This window comes from Festucalex cinctus, chromosome 8, assembly GCF_051991245.1.
Source record: "Festucalex cinctus isolate MCC-2025b chromosome 8, RoL_Fcin_1.0, whole genome shotgun sequence".
In the NCBI taxonomy this organism is placed as follows: Eukaryota; Metazoa; Chordata; class Actinopteri; order Syngnathiformes; family Syngnathidae; genus Festucalex; species Festucalex cinctus.
In genome coordinates, this window is record NC_135418.1 from 10,015,718 (window position 1) to 10,028,896 (window position 13,179).

A 13,179-nucleotide genomic window follows, 5' to 3' on the forward strand; every position below is an offset into this window, starting at 1 on the left:
TGGTCAAGTCACACACAAACTCAGTCATAGCTCCGCCTCCTTAGCACAAATATGGGTTTAATTTAAGTGATTGGCGTTTCTTAATACAAAATGTCAGTCATTTCATCGTGGTCTTCTACCACTGTTGCAGTCAAACTGTAAAGTACTTTATAAACAACAGAATAGAAATCAAACTTAAGTTGGTCATTCTGTCTGAATCCAACGAGGCTCTCATGAATATGCAAACAGCCTGGGGAAAAACAATGATGCCAGCGCCAGACACACACAATAGCCCCTAAGTCCAATGACGTAAGACGAGAAGTTTAGCTGGTGATCCACGGATGTTTCAGGCACTGGGCCGCCGTGGCTCTTTTGTCCGGCAGAAGATGCAACATGGTCAAGAGGAAGGAGCTAAAATGAGCCGCTTCGTCCTGAGGCCACTCGTACTTGTCCAGCAGAATTTCTAACAAGCTCCACGGCTTCAGCTTGGAGATGCGCCTCAGCTGTCCTGGATGGAGTTGACAACAGAGTCAATTAGTTTGCTCGACGTACACCTGGAAACAACTAATGTGGGGTCCCGACTAGAATTTCAAATCCACTTGACATAAGTCACACCAAATTGTATGTAGCTGAGGGGAAGAGCTGATAAACTAAATAAAAATAAATAAATAAAGTCCACACTTTAAAGACACTCAATAAAATGCATGCATTGGATCTGGATTCTGCAGGATGTAACTAATGTTATGGCTAGCGAGTGTACATTGAGATGTTTTTACCTTTTTGATTGAAGAATCTTTTGGACTTTTTCCCTGAGAGGGCAAACTTGGATGGAAGGGGTCCCAAGAGCTCGATAATATGTGCAATATGATCTAAAATCAACAATATCATCTATTACTGCCACTTTATTATTACAATAATAATTCAAGAAACCAAACCCAACCTTCTTCACGTGAGAATGTGGTCCCTGCCTGGGGGTCAAACAGATAGTCCCCTGTTGCTAGCTCAAAAGCCTACAGTATACACAAAAAGACACATCATGTTGTTTGGGAGGGCTATGATAATGTTGAGATTTTATTGGCTTACCATGCATGCAGTGCTCCAGATGTCAGCTGGAGTGCTGTAGTCAGCACCAATCAGAACCTCCACAGAGCGGTATTGACATGTCTGGATGTCCTCCGTAAAGTGTTTGTACTACAGGACCACATGGATTGCATAAGAGACCACAATATGTAGTTTAGGCGGCAAACAGCAATGATGAGAGATTGTAGCAGGTTATTCTCTCTAGCCATAATCTACCATCCGCGTACTCATTTGAGGTGAATTTTATGAATTTGTTGCAGACCTGGTGACTCATATCAATAATCGTTCTGATGACAACTAATGCTATAGCAGCTATAATATTAGCTCTTTAACTGCTACTGCGCTATATGAGCAATTACCCACAGCTATTGCTTCTTCTCCTTTCTATGTTAGTCACATATATGCCTCCAACGCGGAGCACTGCTAAGAATTAAAACACATACTAAGAGACCTGTTCCCTGGTTCACAAACAAAACCCAAGTATGTAGAAAGTTTGAGCCAAAAAAATAACCCTAAATACTTCAATACTTTGCTCCCCTTATGCAGGTAATGATTTGGTGCCATTTTCTTTACTCAAAAGAAATTGAGCTCATTAGCTCATTCACTCCCAGCCATTTTGACAGAAGCAATCCCGTTCGCTCCTGGCTGTTTTACTGGATTTTGACTGATTTTCCAAGGCCCACAGAATATTGTGTTCTTTTGCTATAAAAGCATGGAACCTATCAAAACGAAGATTAAAGTATTTTCTTTCATCAGGAAAAAAAAAAGTATGTTTCTGTTTCAGTTCTGCAGCAATTAGCATTAGAAGAGAGCTAAGTTTCATCAGTTTTCACAAATCTATTTCAAATTGTTAGTAATTGAGCTTTTTTTCTAGATGGCCCTGGTTGATCTCCTTTGCTCTGCTGCCACCTGCTGGCCGTTTGTGTAATAACTACCATTTCCGCAACCGTTCTTTGCAGGTGAGAGGCTGCATCAACGCCTTCTGTATGCTCTAGCTGCTAGAGAAAAAAAGAAATATATATATATATATAAATATGTCTTTGGGAAACTAAAAAAAAAAAAATATTCACACGTTATTAGGAGCAAATGAGTTTGTATGGACCAAGACTGCCAGAATTCTAAATAAATAAATAAATAAATAAATAAATAAATAAATAAACAAATAAATAAATGAATGACTACAAGTGAAAATAAAAATGGATACAAAAAAAAATAACTCGGCGAACAAGGAAGTCTCGCCGGCTTGAAATGGAGTACTCCAGTAATGGACGACTATCATGTCCACTGTCTGCCCTCACTTGTTACCTAGCAGCTCAAGACGCAAGTCGAGGTGAGATTAAGGGTTATCCAAATAAATAAACTATATTTCTAATTCACATAACTTTGCTGATATTTCTCTGGTTGTTCCAACACTCACCACCCAGCAAGCATTGCCCAGATCAGCAATCTTAATGTGCAGCTTGTCTGCATTGTGTGGCAGCAGTAGGTCAAGAGGCCCCTCACAATCACTGATTCCTAAAAAATAAATACATAAATTATCATTTTAAAAATTTATAAATAAAAAAAAATCATAGTATGTGACTCACTATATCAAGTTTGAGAGTACCCCTGTGTTGATGTTGTGTTAAATTTTGGATGTATTATTTTACTCCCTGTTTTTCCTGTAGTGCAGTGAAATCATTCTGTATTGCTAGTTACCCCACTTACTATGATGCAATAAATACGGTTCTGGGCAACAACAATAACAAACACATTCTAGACAAACAATACTGTACTAACACGTCACGTGATGACTTGTTAAAAGCAATATCTAGGTAGGACACTACTTTACAAGAAAAATACGCCTCCTCGTGGCCTTCAGCTGTAATAGCACTTGGTAAGAATCCCAGACTGCCAGTACACTACTGTAGTTTCTGCTAGGGAGCGCAATTCTACATAACAATGTTCAGAAATTTGGTTGCCTAATTTTTGTGTTAAAGTGTTGTGTTCTTCAGATCACTAATCATCCCTTTTTGGTTATTTGTTTCGTTAACAATCTGATAATATTGGTTGAAGCATGTTAAGAATTAAACATTACTGACCATGATGGTCGGATTGCTTGTCTGGCGCCTGGTGTAAAAATAGCGATCTGGAGGCAGAAAAGGGAGCTTCTTTGGTGATGTCTGGCAACGAAGAGGTGAAGTCTCTGTGATTGAGCACAGGTGAGTCCAGCCTGTCGGACAGCAGCAAGGTCCGTCTCCTTATTGTGACGTCAGAACTCGGAAGCAATAACTGACAGGTGGCGCTATGCGTGCTAGAAGCGGTTGGAACGTTCGAAAAGTCACTAGGTGGTTTTTGACTGTAGTCAGATGCGGTCGCCTTGGCTCGCTGCTTCCTTTCCGTCCACATGAGTCGCTTTAGATGCGACCTTGAAGCCTTACTGGACTGCAGAGGTAAGAAATTATAGGAAATATCTCACAGTCAAATCATAAGAACATAGGGCTGTTAATTGTCAGTTCATTTAAATGAGGCATATCATTACATCATTAAAAACAAAACATAATACTTACCCAATTCCCAATATTGTGGAAAACCCCTGTCAGTCTTCCCATTAAGTTGGACAAACTCTAGGCAGATTTGAAAGAAGTTAGCACAGGATTTACAAATGTTTATGTTTAATAAACTACACAATACGCACCTTTTTTTGTTTTGACCTCTCTGGAGAGGAAATAAAAAATAAATAAATAAAATTCAGAATATGAACAATATTTAAACAATCCACTTTGGTGTACAGTCTACTTTAGTGCAGTGCCAGTACGTTGGATGGATTAGGGCGCACGTCCAAAGTTCAGGCCCTAAGCATTTCTTTTTTTTTACCAGAATATTTTTCAAATAACATTGAAAGCATCGTCACTTACTTGGTTCACGGGTCAATATGGTGGAATCCGGAAGTTGCCACAGTTTGGTATCGGCTGCCAGTTTCTGAACATAAACATCGTCGACCCGCAGGAGGATGTTCTCTGGCTTGATGTCTGAGTGTATGATCTTGCATTTTGTGTGCAAATATTCCAAACCTTGCAGAACCTTTGGGATGGATGGTAAAGAATTAAAGAAATAGAGCATGTATTCCGAAGATATCAAGAAAGTCACCTGTCTGATGATAGTTTTCACGCAAGGAAGCGGAAGACCAGTGTAGTTGGATTTGACAATCCATCGCAGGAGCTGTTGGCCCAGCACCTCCAGGACCATGCACACATCTGGTAAGCCATTAAAGACATTGTTTGATACTAAACAGTAGTTTGCTTTTATTTATTGGGGCAGTTATATAGGATACGCTCTCCATTCACTCCAGAGATTCTGAAGTCATCGATGAGATGTACAATCGTCTCACGTTTCGGATCTTTGGGGTCACTGTCCCTCACCTGACGGCCAAAAACATTTTCAACTCGAGTAAATATTGACTAAAGCATCCTGTAGCGATCTCACTGACACATTTCAGAAGTTTGATCTCATCCATTGCTGTCTCTGTATACATCAGAGCACTCTTCACCACCTTTAGAGCGACAAAACGCCGTCTCCTGCATACAAATAAACATATTCAAAGCCAAATTCAATAATATTTTGCACGTTGAAGAGGAAGTCAACCGTAAACATTACTTGATAATATGCTATATGTGAACTCACTAGTCCAAACATGACATTCTGATTAACATTACATTTGTGGAATATGAGTTATGCAGCAAAATCCATCCATTTTTATCCATCTCAGGGGCAGCCATTTTGCCACTTGCTGTCGACTGAAGATGACATCACAGTTCCTCAAGGCTCAGGCAACAACCAATCACAGCTCATCTGTTTTCTGAAACTGAGCTGTGATTGGCTGTTACCCGAGACAGAAAGTAGCAAAATTCTGAAAATTGATTAATTATTATTATTATTATTTTTACTGCTTAACTCATTTTCCACTAATGCGCTATTAATCAGAATGCCGTATTTAGACTAGTGGGGCTGCTTAGAACATATTGTCAAGATTTTTTCAAATTTTTTTTTAGGGTTGATTTCCCCTTTAATCATGCAGCGCTTACATCAAAACACAATATTTATGCTTCAACGTGATATCTTGCTGTTAAACTACCAGAACTTCCCATATGTTTCCAACTTGTCATATTTAGAAAATTCCCCATTTTGAGTCAAGTTTATTTATATTTTAACTTTCCATAGAAATGTATCTGAAAAGTTCCATAAATTTACCAACAACAAAAATAAAGTCCTAATAAAATCCATACTTACACCATATCCCAGCAGAGCCATACAGTCGAAAAGTGGCCCCACCCCAACTTTTTGACCACCTGGTATCGGTCCTCAAAAATCTCTCCAATTTCTACAGGATAATAACCGCCTGCAACATAATGTGTCTTGTGAATCAAAATCAAGGGTCTTGTCAGGATCGTCACGGTTTGGTGATGGCGTGTTGTCTACCTATCCCGTAATCCGCCGGGTTCTCCTGTTCGTCATATGATCCCACAGGCTCAGGCGGGACAGGATGCGCTTCGACTGGAGGAGCTGGTCTGGCTGAAGCCGATTTTAGACTCTCTGGTGGGGCCGAGGGCTCAGGAGCAGAATGAATGCTCAGTGGAGTATCAGTGGAGGTGGCAGTGACAAGTGCTGATAGAGCGGTAGCATAGGATGAGGACATTCTGAACAGCAGCCTGCTGAGTCCAGATGACACTCAGTGAGCGATCAAACACAAACATGGACTTAAAGTTCTCAGCAACTTCATCTTCATTTCATCTTTATGTCCATCAATCACAGTAGGATGCCACTTCAAAAATACCCCTTCACCTATGATCGGTGAGGGAGTTGGACTTTTTGAATTATATATATATATATATATATATATATAGTATAAACGAAATGATGGTGTTTGGTCTTTGTGGATACTTCCTTGTTGCTTGGGCTCCTATTAGATTAGTGCGCATGTGCTCATGAATGTTTGTCACTCAAAGTAGCTTGTTTGTGTCACTAGTTGTGTAGCTCTGTTTAGTTACATTTCCAAAGAGCCATGCAGTGAATGCTCATGTGTATTTTTAGCCAGACAAATAGCAATTCAAACTCCCAACTGAAAACAAACTGTTCTCACTATTGCATGTCATCTTAAATACAATTGTAGTGATCCCTTTGTTGTTTAAAAAAACATTATTCGAAAGATATACATTTTTAACAAGGAAAACACAGCAGATTTGACATGCAGAACCGGTTGCGCAATACACTTGCTACAGCACTACACTTTGTGGCCAGCTGCAAGTGCAGACAGCGCACTGAAAGTGGAAGCAAGTTCATAATTATTCACTCTTGCTAAATAAAGTCTGGAGGAACCTACTTACTCGGTGCCTGATATATTCCGTTATAATACAGGTTATCCGGAACAAGGAAAAGCGAACCTTTCCATGAGGCCAACCATACAAAGTAGCTCAGCTTCATGTGCTCTGACTGTCCCTCTGTCTGGTGGGACTGCCAACACTCAGTCCAGGAATAGCCAACCACTTGACGTGCATGCCGTGTTTCTGCATGGCTGGTGCTACAACACTGCACTGTGCTCATGAAGCTATACTGGACACAGTATTAGGGAGGAAGGCAACATACTGTAATGCAATATGACACCTGTGTGAAGAATTTTGTCATATTAAAAATAGTAGAGCGCAGTCATTGTCAAAGACGTATTAAATTATAGTGGACATAGGTTGCAATAGAAAATCATTTCACGTCTTTTTAAAAAAAAATATATATTTTTTTTTAATTATTGGGGGTTGTGTTACCACATTATCAGAAATATGTGTAGCCCCAGCTAGGCCAGTCAAAAACATAGTATATCTAGAAATAAATTATTGCCTCAAACGTCAGGCCCCTATCTAGCACCCGGAGAGAAAATAAAAGTCTTGGCCAAGAGATGAATGCATGCTAAATTAGATTGTGACAAATATTTTCAAAAGCACCCAGCATTCTTTTATGATTTAATCTAACAGTAATTGTATCATATTTATATTATTCAACAATTGACAATAACTATTCTGTGACTTTTAGCTGTATTATCTCTTGTTCATAAAACTAGTGATTGGATGCAGGTATGTAAGCAGCTGTTTTCTAAACTACATTACTTTTATGAAGGGAGTTAGGGTTCCAACTTGAAATCGTCAATATCCTTACATGTAACCTTTAGTATTTATTTATTATGTAATTTAGTAATATAAATGCAAGGTTTATTCAGTGTTTTGGTTTTGTGTATGTGTGCAATATTTACACTGGTGGATGCATTCGTTAATCAACACATTGTACGTTGCTATTTAATGTGCTTTTAGGAAATGAACTAACTTGAACAGCCGGTTATAAAAAAAAAAAAAAAACGACCACACGATGTCACTAGTGCTATCAAAACCCTTTCACGACGTCTGACGGTTTCTTGTTATATTACATTTTGTTGCCATTCAACGACATTTTCTATACAAGTGAAACGTAATTGACTTTTAACAAGTATGGTAGCCCACCTGTACTTGATGAGCAGTTACTGGAATGTTTTTTATTATGTGTAGCCTAGATTCAGGGCTCTAGACTGCCCCCAAATGGTGGCATTTTGACACTAAAATTTCCCTAAAATCTCAGGTTAGAGGCCACTGTGTTCCTTGAACAAACAAACAAACAAACAAAGTTAGTCTGGAGCCCTGCCTTGACGGCTCTTGAGCTGCTCTGACAATTTACAGTAATGTACTAGTGAGATTTGAAAAAGGTCAGAAATATAGTCTAATTAGAGAAGGAGACTTGAAACTGTAGGCTACTAGACTCAACCCGTAATTCAAAATTGTTGATTGCAACATGGACCTTTATTTTAGTAGAATGAATGCACAATTTCATACATACAGGTACATACAGTATAGGGAAGGCTTATTGAGCCTGATTTTATAGACCTGCTAATAGAGGGAGGCGGAACAGTGGTACTTAAATATATATATTTTTTAAAAAGAGACTCGAATATTAGCAAGTCGCACTGCTGAATATAATGGTTCTAACACATTAATTCCCGCACTGACTGATGAGAACAAGCTACAGTAGATTGCTACAAAGTCTTCAAGTTTATGAATATACTATTGGTAATTTTTGCTTTAGAGCAAAAGTCGTAGCATTTCTCATCAGCTCTAAGAAAAATACATTTCAACTCCCAGTGCACAGACATTTGGTCTTTTCAGAAAACTGTATAGCTGTGTACATTAGAACAGTAAATTCACAGGGTGCTACAGTTTTTACCAGAGTAGGAAATATTTGCAACATACAGTATAAAAAACAAAAAAAACAAAAACAAAACAAAACAAAAAACATTCAAATGAGTCCAACGATCATACATGGCAAGTTGGCAACTATAGAGCCAAAAATATGAACAATTTCAATCTGATACTCACATTTTCTGAGGTTTATGCTGCAGAATGTTCAGAAGACTAGATTACCAACTAAGAAATATAATAGAACATAATCAATGTGTGTGTTTTTTTTCCAGACGACACCAAGAGGTAAAATAATGAGTTGAAATGCTAAAAATGTTGCATATACAAATCAGCAGAGATGAACGCTCAAACGTTTTTTTGTTTTGTTTTTTGGCGTGAGACCTGCTCACTCAGTCATTCAGAACAGCAGCAGCCCTATTGTGTTCATGTCATCACTCACTTTTTGTTAACAAAAATAAAATAAAAATAAATTGAAACTGGGATGGGACTAGTTACATGTGGTTAGTTTAAACAACAACAACAACAACAACAACTTATAGTAAGTAAGGGAATAAAAGATGTGGAAACTCTAAACACTATTTACAGACTCAGAGAAGCTGATGATAACTGTCAACGCTATAGCCTGTCATCTCTCATGGTGACAAATTAAAGGAAATTTAAGGCTTAAGATGTTCATAAAGTGCTTGCTCTGTATGACAGCCACATGCAACACAATTCCTCGTCATACAGCACAAGTTCTACTGTAGTACAGTAGATCTTACAACAGCGTTGTTCTCAAACAAATCCAAGACATTTATCAGCCTGCCCCGAGATGATTGAAAAAAAAAAAAATCTATGACATCCTTCCAAATTCCCCAAAATGTAGCGACATCATGAGCTTTACTTGATTCAATTAAATTCTTAATACAAGCAGAACGGCTCATTAGAAAGCACTTTAAAGTCATCTAACCAACGTTTAGTTCAAAACATCGAGGCACTCCCCTCTGCTACTTGGTAAACTTCAGTTCATGGCCCATTTCATGTAGCAACATTAGCAAATAGGAATGGCTGTAAAATTAATTACAGATGAAGATTGAGGTTGTTTTTTTTTATATATAGTCAACACACATTTTCTGGCATGTACCCGGTAATACTTGTAGAACACACATGGTTAATGAGCAATATATTATCTCTTCAATATAACTTTTTTTATATCTCAGAAGATACAAAATAGTGATTTCAACTTGTAAAAAAATGATATCTTGGGAGACGTCTCGTTTATTTTTGAGGATTTTGGAGGTACCGTAGTACAGCTTGACCATATCAAAGTAACTACAGTCGGTTGAAAGACATGAGACTTTTCACATTGTACAGCTAATGTACATTTGTTACAGTCGTTTTTCTGCTGAGGTTGCCATGTTTTGTTTCCCTGTTGAAGTCACATTGTGTTAAATGGTCCATACTTGGGCTCAATGCTGGGTACTTTGCGTTTACAGTGTGTGCGTGCACGTGTGTATGTGTGTGTGTGTGTCCCTCCGCTTCAGACAAGGGTGCCCGGGTCTGCGTTGGGTTCCTTGGCGGCCCCATCTTGTGTCTGGCCATTCGAAGTCTCCTGGTAGAGGGAAAGCTCCATCGACCTGTTGGGGAAGCAACACATCAAAAATGTTTGTATTTGTTTAGAACTCCTGCTGGATGTTTTATTTTGTTAAAGGATGTCGCCAGTGAGTAATAATATACGTAGATAACAAACACAAGGCAATGTAGGAGCCAAAATACATCTAAATAATACAACTGAGCTCCTTTGTAATTTGGTAAGACGATCGATATCCTCTGTTATTCACTGAAAATTATTCACCTATTTGCTGTTTTTGTGTTCAGGCCAATATAAGTATTGCTTTGTCACCATGGTGAGGAAACGTTAGTGCCAACGAACTACAGTAAGCACTTCAAGTTACGAACTTAATTCATTCTGTAACTCCAAACATTCATAAATTAGGGTTAACGTCTCCCATTGAAATAAATGTAAACAATTCATCTGTTCCATTTACAGGACTGTCTCAGAAAAGTAGAATATTGTGATAAAGTCCATTATTTTCTGTAATGCAATTAAATAAGCAAAAATGTCGTACATTCTGGATTCATTACAAACCAACTGAAATATCGCAAGCCTTTTATTATTTTTCATATTGCTGATTATGGCTTACAGCTTAAGAAAACTCAAATACTGTACCTCAAAATATTAGAATATTTCCTCAGACCAAGTAAAAAAAAAAGCCATCATCAGCAATATTAAAACAATAAAAGGCTTGCAATATTTCAGTTGATTTGTGATGAATCCAGAATGTATGGCATTTTTGCTGATTTAATTGCATTACAGAAAATAAAGGACTTTATCACAATATTCCAATTTTCTGAGACAACCCTGTATATTTTATGATACACAATGTATATATTTTTTCAAATTTATGAATGCTTTTTAATTCATCATTTCATTTTTTTTTTCTTTTTTAATTTTCCATTAAAAGTAGTGTTGTTCCGACACCGTTTTTGTGGCCTCCGATACCGATTCCAATACCGATACCATACCGATACCTAAGGTTTTTTTTTTTTTCCTCAACATGAAAAAGCTGTCCTGCCATTGGTTCAGAGCATTTAAGGGCTAATAGGATATCTTAGATCGGCATGCAGTGAACATGTCACATATCAGTGAATGCGGTGTACGAACAAGACACAAGATGCTGCATCCAAAATCCTATATTAGTGTTGGAATTAATGGTTTTGGGAATGTTACTTGTGAGTACTCACCGATACAGATACCACTGTTTTAATGCAGTATCGGCGCCTCTGCCGATACCAGTATCGGTATCGAAACAACACTAATTAAAAGTATGTTTTTTTTAATTTTTTTATTTACTTATTATAGAAAACAGTATATATTTTCTATCTCCGGAATGCAATGTCGTGGAGTGACGTGACAGACATCATTGGAAAGGTCTCATCGAGGCGAATCCGCGGATGTCCGGATGTTTCCGGTCTGATGTAGGGTTGGCAAGGTAGAGCCGTGCAAAGACGAAAAAATAAACAAACCAAAAGCACACACACACACACACAAAAAAACATGCTGTAAAAAAAATCGTAAAAAAGCGAGGCCGCAAAAATGAACCCGCAATAAACGAGGGAACACTGTTACTCGAAAAGTTTGTAAAAAGCCTTGTTAAGGTTCGACTGTATATTGAAGTGAGGGAAGGCGGAGCCTTATTTCGTCAGGCCATAGCTTTGAGTAATACTGTAGAACTGCCTTAATGGAATTAATAGGAAATTATGAACCTTTTTTGGGGGAAGTCAATTAAGTGCAGATTTTCTCTATCACTGCGGATGAACTGGTTTTAGACCACGACAGAATAATGAGCGCCATGTGAGACAGATGCAACCTGCAGCCTCATAGTGCAAAGAGAGCAATACTGACCTTCCATGCAGCGGGTGGCCATGGAAGCTGGCCGACGGGGGAATTTGAGGCCTGTGGTGGTTGGTTGCTTCACCTTGCACAGACTGGGCCTGGGGTGCCAGAGGGTGGGGGTGCGACAGACGCGAAATCCCTGCTTCGTGGCTCTTCGGAGGATATCCCAGAGCGTTACGAAGGTACCAGTCCCTCAGCCCCTCCAGAGCTAGGGCTTTGTGGAGGCTTCGAGTTGAGTCCTCAGGGGTCGGAAGGGAGAACTGCGGGGGTCTTCGACCAAATGCCGGGCCAGAGAGTTCGGTCTGGTAGGGGAGCAGGATGGCATCCTGGGAGTGTTGCTGCAAAGGGATGAAGGGGCCACACGATTTGGTTCTGGTGACTTTGACCCTGCCCATGTCAGCTTGGGACCCTCGGCCAACCATGGGGCTGAAAGGAGGTGCGGCGCTCGGGAGGTGCACCTGGGAATGGGAGAAACCGTTAGCGTGGGGAGCAACTCCGCCTGAAGAGGGGCAGTGAGAGGATAAGTCCTGCCAGTTCCTTCCTGTGGACTGGAAGAGGTTGTGCTGCACTTGCATCCTTTGTTGCTTTCCCCAGATGTAGTCCATCAACAGCTCGTTATAACCCACCGCAGCCCCTCTGCCCCCGACGGACAGGCGCATTTTGGCCTGCTCCCCAGATCCGTCCACGTGTTTCTCGGGGCTGCTCAGGTGAATGTGGCGCAGTTTCCCATCGGTCAGTGCTTCCGAGCTCTTGTAGGGCCCCCCCTTCGGGTGCATGCCATTTCTGGGTGCCGCATCGTCCGGAAGGCTGGACCGATCCAGGAGAGCCTCGGAGCTGTTGCTGCGTCGAGCTCTGGAGTTGTAAAGGCAGCTTCTACGGTCCGAGGAGGAGCCCTCCTGGGCGAGTGGGATCATATAGGGCACATCCAGACTGCCGGACCACTGCTTCAACCCATTGCTGCCTGACACATCAGACCTAAAATAATCAGGCGGAGATTAAAACAAGGTGGAATTAAAGCTACAAGCAGTAATTAACAGGCCCTCGCACCTGCTTCGTTCACAGCAAATCCTTTTAATGCTCATCAAACAAGCTACTCAATTTAGCATTGCTCATCTATCTAGGATGATTAAAGCTCATTTGGGGCAAGTCTTCATGAGTATAAGCCTAAAACTATTATTATAATTATTGGGATTTTCTTCTCTTTTGATTGTTGTTGTTTTTTGTTTTATCTCTGCTGTTCATCTGTTTATATGTTCAAAAAAATAATAAAAGGAAAAAAAAACAAAAAAAAAAAACAGCCGTTCTAAGCCAAAATAGATGCCATCCTGACCCTGTTCAATTTCAAGCATGGGTCCTTGAAAGGGGTCTCATGTTCAAGACCCTTCAAAAAGCATTTACTGTATGTTCACCAGGACATGCACACTTGCTTCAATA

The 13,179-nt window shown here is 39.7% G+C and overlaps 2 protein-coding genes across 5 annotated transcripts in view; both read right to left on the reverse strand.

The window, feature by feature from the left end:
• Positions 1-36: 36 nt before the first annotated feature.
• LOC144023589 (SRSF protein kinase 3-like) lies at positions 37-6,557 on the reverse strand. The gene is made up of 15 exons (XM_077529225.1): positions 6,423-6,557; positions 5,518-5,750; positions 5,329-5,437; positions 4,529-4,616; positions 4,373-4,460; positions 4,189-4,295; positions 3,957-4,122; positions 3,737-3,756; positions 3,609-3,665; positions 3,141-3,483; positions 2,477-2,574; positions 1,063-1,170; positions 920-989; positions 756-848; positions 37-487 (listed from the first exon to the last, which is right to left on the reverse strand). The coding sequence occupies exons 2-15, from the start codon at positions 5,732-5,734 to the stop codon at positions 303-305; spliced, it is 1,749 nt and encodes a 582-aa protein (XP_077385351.1). The 5' UTR covers positions 5,735-5,750; positions 6,423-6,557; the 3' UTR covers positions 37-302.
• Positions 6,558-7,897: 1,340 nt separating this feature from the next.
• The window catches only part of ccdc120b (coiled-coil domain containing 120b), a 28,707-nt gene continuing 23,425 nt past the window's right edge, over positions 7,898-13,179 (reverse strand). For all 4 annotated transcript variants that reach the window (XM_077529094.1, XM_077529091.1, XM_077529092.1 and 1 more), the window contains 2 exons: positions 11,755-12,720; positions 7,898-9,925 (listed from right to left, as the gene is read on the reverse strand). In XM_077529094.1, the coding sequence (XP_077385220.1) occupies positions 9,829-9,925; positions 11,755-12,720 (1,063 nt within the window). In that variant the 3' untranslated portion in view covers positions 7,898-9,828. The remainder of the gene's footprint in view (positions 9,926-11,754; positions 12,721-13,179) is intronic.